This window comes from Adiantum capillus-veneris, chromosome 7 (assembly GCF_014529385.1).
Source record: "Adiantum capillus-veneris isolate H3 chromosome 7, ASM1452938v2, whole genome shotgun sequence".
NCBI lineage: Eukaryota > Viridiplantae > Streptophyta > Polypodiopsida > Polypodiales > Pteridaceae > Adiantum > Adiantum capillus-veneris.
In genome coordinates, this window is record NC_140937.1 from 170,541,574 (window position 1) to 170,548,730 (window position 7,157).

The 7,157-nt window shown below is 41.6% G+C and overlaps 1 protein-coding gene across 1 annotated transcript; it reads left to right on the forward strand.

Annotated features, from left to right (window-relative positions):
- The first annotated feature begins 2,942 nt into the window (after window positions 1-2,942).
- On the forward strand, window positions 2,943-4,576 carry LOC147455039 (pentatricopeptide repeat-containing protein At2g03380, mitochondrial-like). Its single transcript, XM_086517104.1, has 7 exons — window positions 2,943-3,234; window positions 3,276-3,655; window positions 3,776-3,869; window positions 3,927-4,048; window positions 4,124-4,317; window positions 4,401-4,405; window positions 4,542-4,576. The coding sequence occupies exons 1-7, from the start codon at window positions 2,943-2,945 to the stop codon at window positions 4,574-4,576; spliced, it is 1,122 nt and encodes a 373-aa protein (XP_086373230.1).
- Window positions 4,577-7,157: the final 2,581 nt, after the last annotated feature.

Sequence of the window (7,157 nt, forward strand, 5' to 3'; positions counted from 1 at the left end):
GACGAGGCATTTGCTTATTGGGAATTTGGAGTAGCCAAGGAATAGAGTCGGAATGGAGCGCTCACTATCAAGCAAAACCAATCTTCTTCAAAAATACATGTCAAGCAATGTTGTGCATGAGATGTTCAGCTGGCTCTATAGAGCTTGAGCGGGAAGAGAGGAAGAAGTCTCAAAAAAATAGTTCTAGATGCAAAATCACAAAAGTGATTAACGTGACACAATCACACTCATATCATGCCTTAGGTGAAAGAGATTGTTCTAGCAGTTGTTGGAAACTAAGTAACAAAATGACAGACATTGAGCAGAAAAATAACAATTTTTTTGTCAAATGTACCATCTCTATTGTAAACATACATAGTAGTACCCAAGTGATTTTTTTTGCGGCACAATCTGTGGTTTCGTGTACAAACTATTGTCTTTTTTTAGTTTTTTGAAGTCTTAATAGTTTTATTAATTTATCATTTTTTTAAAATTTTAAGCATTGTATAAGTCAAAACTCACAATTTATAGTTAATTTCTCATTTGCACATTCTAAGCCACCCTCTCAAGCATACATGAGCATGCCCTCATCTCTTGCATGGCATGGATGGCACAGAGCACAAAATCGCTATGCATGCTAATGGCACCTTCACCCATCATACCACAATAAATTTTGGGGATCAACCCAACTTGGGCGGCCATTATTTGCGAACTCTTTGTAATGCCTCAGAAGGCTTGAAAACCTAAACGCATAGTCTCTTTCATTTTTGGCGCATGCTTGTATTATCCCTTGCTCTTCTCTGATGTGTCGAGTCTATGTCCATTAGGAAGGCCGTTGCCATCCCAATAGATGGTATCAAAACTATGGTGGAGGAGACGAGCTCACCAACACCCAAGGTAGACACCAAAATCTCTCAAAATGCCATGAAAAGCGGCCCTACTATTGTTGCTTTGTCACAGACTCCATAGGTTGGTATCTCAACTCGTAATGTTACATCTCAACATGTCATCGCTACTACTATAACACCCAAGAACATTGGAGCCACTCAGCTTCTTGAGACAAGAGGGAGATTGCAGGCCGCAAGGATCCGATTGCATCTTGAGATGCACGAGCAAGGAGGAAAGGCTTCTCTCAAGTGGAATCTCCAAATAGGCAACTGCAAGGCACTTCTCAAAACAATGCTTCATCCACCGTAACTTGCAATTTGTGCATCTCAAATCACTGAGAGATTGCACCCTTTTCCAACTACGACATTTCAAGATGCAACCCAACACAAGGCAACATTTTAAAAGGCATTACTCACTTCCACTCAACTTGCATCTCAAAATGATGTTGCTTTTTGCCTACCTCGTACACATGGAATATCAAAATGCCACCTAGATTATTAAATAATCCGATACTGGTTCTTCGTCTACAATATCACATCATTTCAAGCATAGTGAAACGCCTTCAGCAACATGGCATCTCCAACAAAGATTCTTGAGTTCATCGGTTTATAATAGTAGATTTCATAGAATCAAGCCTGCCTAAGATAAATTAGATCTCAATATATTTGTTTTCATGTTGTTCGCCAAACCTCTATTCAATTAGTTGTAAATGGGATTAGACATTGTCCCAATTAAGGAACTAAGAGATCATAGTTAAGACCTTAATCCCAATGTGAAGCCCCACTTATGTTGCCACCCAATGAGGTTATTGGGTGAGCCTAAACCCAAACTTTTAGAGTAAACCAAAAGTCTCGTGTGATGGCATCTACGTTGACCTACACCCTATGTGTTTAAGGGGGAGGTTTTGTGTGGTAATAGCAAGTTTTTGGTATAACTAAAATCCTTAATTATGAGAAAACCTAAAATTCATGATTTTGAGTACACCAAAAACCTCTATGTGTCATGAGTGTGACAAAGTTTAGTTCAAGGCGACAAATGATGATAATAGTTGGAAGAATGCCAAGTTTGGCTAAAGGGGTAGTTGTTAGGGATCGTCCCACCTTAAGCAGCCATTACATGTAAACTCTTTCGAAATGCCTTCAAAGGCGTCCCCCCCCCCCCCCCCCCCCCCCCAAAAAAAAAAAAAAGCTGGCCTATTCCCCGTGACACCTTCCCCAAAAATTGCCTGAGCAGTCACACATTCAACGATAGTTTTGGATGCATTGATCAGTGTGCCAAGGAAGTGATGGAATGGACGGGAGAGAGCAGAGGAGGAGAGAGAGAGTAGAGAGCGATTGCCAAACTTGGGCTTTCGAGGTGAAAACGCCTTACGTCAATCGTGGAAAACTGCGCTGTGTTTAAACCGAGGTGGTGGTGAGATCCCCAAAGCACATAACCGGGCCACGCGATGCAACTGCACAACTTTGGGCTGTAGTTGGCTTACCCCCCCTTAAAATTACTGATCGGATTTTTTTGCGTGTGAACGAAGCTACGTTCGTAATCTTTCTGGATTACGGATTAGCCCCTCCGTGTGGGGGAACCTAAAGTATTTCACAAGCACCTTACCAACGAGTGCTAGCTCAGTTGGTAGAGTCATAGCCTATGTGCTTAAGGTCTTGGGTTCAAACCCCCCTTGGCGACCGTAAGACATGATCTAAGTCCTTAGGGATTGTTCTCATATACGGGTGTGTGTGTGTGATGGGATGCCTCCCTTCGTGTCTGTGAAGCCGATGTACATAGGGTGTGTGCGTGTGTTTCAAAGTTCTTATACTCTCTATAAAATAAAATAATAATAATAATTAAAAAAACTGGGCTATTGCCATGATAAGTTTGCGTTTTACCTGATCTTACAGTTTTACGGAGTACAATTTGTTGCCCACCACCTCGCGACAGTCTCTCTCTCTCTCTCTCTCTCTCTCACACTCACACACACACACACACACACACACACACACACACACACACACACACACAAGGCAAGGGCTCCATGGCTGATGAGACCCGTTTCGAGCTCACAAGAACAAAACAAGCAGGATATGGAGAGGGCAGAGGAGACGGCAATGGACGTTGTGGCCGTGCTAAAATCTTGTGGAAAGACAAAGGATTTGCACCGAGGTATCAGAGCACATGCCTCTCTACTGAAGCGAGCATTACTTGAAAGGAGATCCTATGTTGCCACAGCTCTCCTCATCATGTATGTGAAGTGTGGAGCATTGCACGAAGCTGAGGTTCTACTTACAGAATTTTCTGTGGCGTGCTCGATCGTCTCGTGGACTGCGCTCATTGGTGGATATGCCCAAGTCGGTAAAGCAGAAGAAGCTTCAACTGGTTGGAGCGCATGCGTGCTGAGGGCATTTCCCCTAATGCAGTGACTTATATTTACATTTTGAAAGCATGTGCTAGCTTAGGAGCAGCTGACAAGGGGGAGAAGATCCATGATGAGATTACAAGACAGGGGTTGCTTACAGATAACCCTATTCTTGGCAATGCTCTGGTGCATATGTATGCTAAATGCGGTGCTCCTCAGAAAGCACAAGGGATACTTGATGAGATGCGTTTTCGGGACGTCATCTCTTGGACTGCAGTAATTGCAGGATATGCACAATGCGGCCAATGCAATGAAGCTATAAAATGTTTCGAACGCATGCAGGGAGAGGGTGTTTCACCAAATAACGTGACCTTCCTTTGCATCTTGAAAGCTTATAGTGGCTTGGGAGCAGCAGACAAGGGGGAAGCAATTCATTATGAGGTAGCTAGACTAGGGTTATTAGGAAAGGATGTCCAACTTGGCAGTGCTTTGGTGGACATGTATGTCAAATGTGGTGCACTTGCAAAAGCATGACAAATGCTTGAGGAGCATTGTGTGCAGGATGTTGCCTCGTGGACTGCCCTCATCAATGGATATGTCGAACACGGTCAAAGTCAGGAGGCCTTAGATTGTTTTGACAGGATGCAAGACAAAGGTATACAACCAAATTCAGTGACGTATACTTGCACCTTAAATGCCTGTGGAAGTGTAGGTGCAGCTAACAAAGGGGAAGAAATACATGGTCAGATTGCTAGGCAGGGCTTATTAAGAAATAATTTTGTGCTCGGTAGCGCATTATTGGACATGTATGCCAAGTGCGGTGCTCTAGCAAAGGCATGAGAAGTGTTTGAGGAGCTTCTAGTGCGGGACGTCATATCTTGGACCTCACTCATTACAGGTTATGCTCAGGTGAATGAAGACCAGCAAGCTTTTGACTGTTTCATACGGATGAATGATGAGGGTATAACTCCAAATTCGATGACCTTAGCTTGCATTCTAAAAGCTTGTGGAAGTTTAGGGGCAATTAGTGAGGGGCAAAGAATTCATGATGAGATTACTCGACAAGGGCTACTAAGAGTACTTGGAAGTGCTTTGGTGGGCATGTATGTGAAATGTGGCATGCTTTCAAAAGCGAGAAAAGAGATCTAATCTGAGTAAAAAAAAACTCGGTTGGCTTTTTTTGCAGATCTGGTAAGTTGTTGATGAGGATTGTAACAAACCCAGTCAGTAAAGAGGGATTTAAAATTATGTGTGGACCCTCGATTGGATACTGCTGCGTTCACTTAAATCAAATGATAATCATGAGATTCAGATTTTTTCTCTGCAGGTTTTGTACTTGATGTAAATAAAAGAAAAATGTAACTAAAACAACTTGAGTAGCTAAAAGAATTCGATGAGTTTTTGGCGCAGTACATGATTTGTTTTGGATGATCTATTTTGGATGCTGGCATACATAAGGCCTGGCTGGATTTGCTGACTTGGTTGCTCCAAAAAAAAGGGGATAAACTAGACTTAAAAACAAGGCAGCTTGATATTAAAATCTGAAATGTTTAAAAAATGGTTATGATTTGAAGTCTTAAAATAGGAAGTGGTTTTTGAAAAGTTGGGACCAATGGCTTGAGACTTCCAATGTAGGTGGTCCATTGAAAAAAAATAGGGTAACTAGAGATAACCTTCAAAGGGCTTTAAGTAAATGGAACGGAGAGGTACTTCTCGAAAAGATTCTTCCACCTTTACATCATTCTCCTCTTTTAGTATAGGTTAGAGTGACATAGATGACAACTAGAGTCACTTCAGTTACTTGTAATATTGTTTGGAAACTAATCTATTGATTGTTTTCTTACTGTGGATGCAGGTAAGGGTGCTCTGTGTGTGTGTGTGTGTGTGTGTGTGTGTGTGTTTTATAAAGGAAGGACGTGCTATCACTTTTTCCTTTTCTCTAGCAGGACGAAGAGAAACTAAGTTCTTCCACCTTCACATCATTCTCCTCTTTTAGTATAGGTTAGGGTGACATAGATGACAATTTGAGTCACCCGAGTTACCTGTATTGATTGTTTTCTTATTGTGGATGCAAGTAAAGGTGCTCTCTCTCTGGATTTGTTAAAGGAAGGACGTGTTGTCACTTTTCCCTTTTCTCTAGTAAGACCCAGAGAACCTAAGATCTGCCCTGCACATTAGACAGATGTATCTTTTAGTGTGAATGATTAAATAGATATGTTTACTTGAAATGGATGTTGTGGTTTATGGTTCTTGAATTTATATTGATGTCTCATGTGCTATTTTAACCTATGTAGATAAGAAAAAAAAAATATATATATATCTCTCTCTCTCTCTCTCTCTCTCTCTCTCTCTCTCTCTCTCTGTGCACGCGCACGCGTGTACACGCGTGCTTGAGCAAAGAAAGATGTCCATTTCTAATGCTTAAAAAATCCTCAGAATGCCAAAATGGTGCCAATGTGAGGGCAACTACATCACTGATTACAAAGTGGCCCGAAGGTGATAATCTGGAAACTATGAAAATTCGATACAACTAGCCACATGGCAAGCTATAGAAAAACTGAATGCCAAGGTAAAAAACCTTTCCTAAAAAGAGTGAAAAGTGCCCTGGCAAAGTAAGTAGAGAAAGAATGACAACAGTCTCTAAAAGATAGGCACTTCCATCAAAAGCTTTCTTTGCTATTGCATATGTAACGGGAGGGCTGCACATGCCAATTGAAAAGAATAGACTTTTAGCACTTCAAAACAACTTAACATAGAGAGAGAGAGAGAGAGAGAGAGAGAGAGAGAGAGAGAGAGAAATGAAATGATATGGAATGTAATATTAAACGTCTTCAAAATGCCAAAATGACCTATGTGACGAAACTGATACAATCGTGGTGGATCTATTACAATGTCCGGGTACAAAATAAATTGAAGTAAAATAAAAGCTAAAACGAACATTAGTTTTCAAGGATGTCCATCATCGAGCATTGTCCAAGGATGTACTACATCGGTTGCTGAAGTGCAGCGGCAATTTCCACCTGTGTAAATAGTCATACTGACGTCTCCCATGTCATGCTAGAATAGTCTTGATCCTTTGATGGAGCCTCTGTTGATGTTGTAGTGGCTCTTGTAGACGTGGGCATCTAGCTCTCCCAATGGCTTTGTCAATCAATATACCTCTGGTATAGGTAGACTCTAAAGTCTGCTGTGAAGCTTGCTCATCTGATTGTCGAGTCTTTGCTCTAGAGAAGTTAGTGATCTCTCTCTATGAATGTCTCCCATTGTCTAATCTCCTCAAGAGACTGTGCAGATCTAGCAAAAACAACCTGAGGCATCTCTGATCTTGATATCTCATGACTCTAGCCAGTGGTCCAAAGTCCTCTTTGAATAGATAGTGAAAGCAACCTCCTATCTCATAGTATGCCGGACAATTACATATGTGATGTAACCCTATCTCTGGCTCTATATGACACAATTGGCAAATCTTGGCCTCTGTTGGTACTCTCGTAAATCTGTCAGTCTCAATCTCTAGCTGATGCGATGATGTGCGCATGTGACCAATAGCACATCGTATCCCATGGGATAAATGAGTGTCCATATAGGCAGGTCTAATCACATATTCATCCTATAGAGAAGATGCTCTTTGTAGAAAGCCATCTTTGTGCCAAGCTCTCCGACGGGAATTGTACTTTGCTCAAAGATTAATATAAAAGAAATATCGAAAGGGGCGATAGTCTTTAGGGCCAATCTCTTTTGGCAAGGGCCGTTGGCACGGGACGTGCCGACTAAATTGAACTGTGATTTTAAAGTTGTGAAGTAGTTCAAGTGAATCTCTCTCTCTCTCTCTCATCACGGACAAATCTAGACTTGGGTGCCCAAGTTTGTTATAGTGGTATCAGAGCATCAAGTGTATGCTTGTTTCAAAGCATACCGATCCTATCAAAGCACTTGGGTGCTTTGT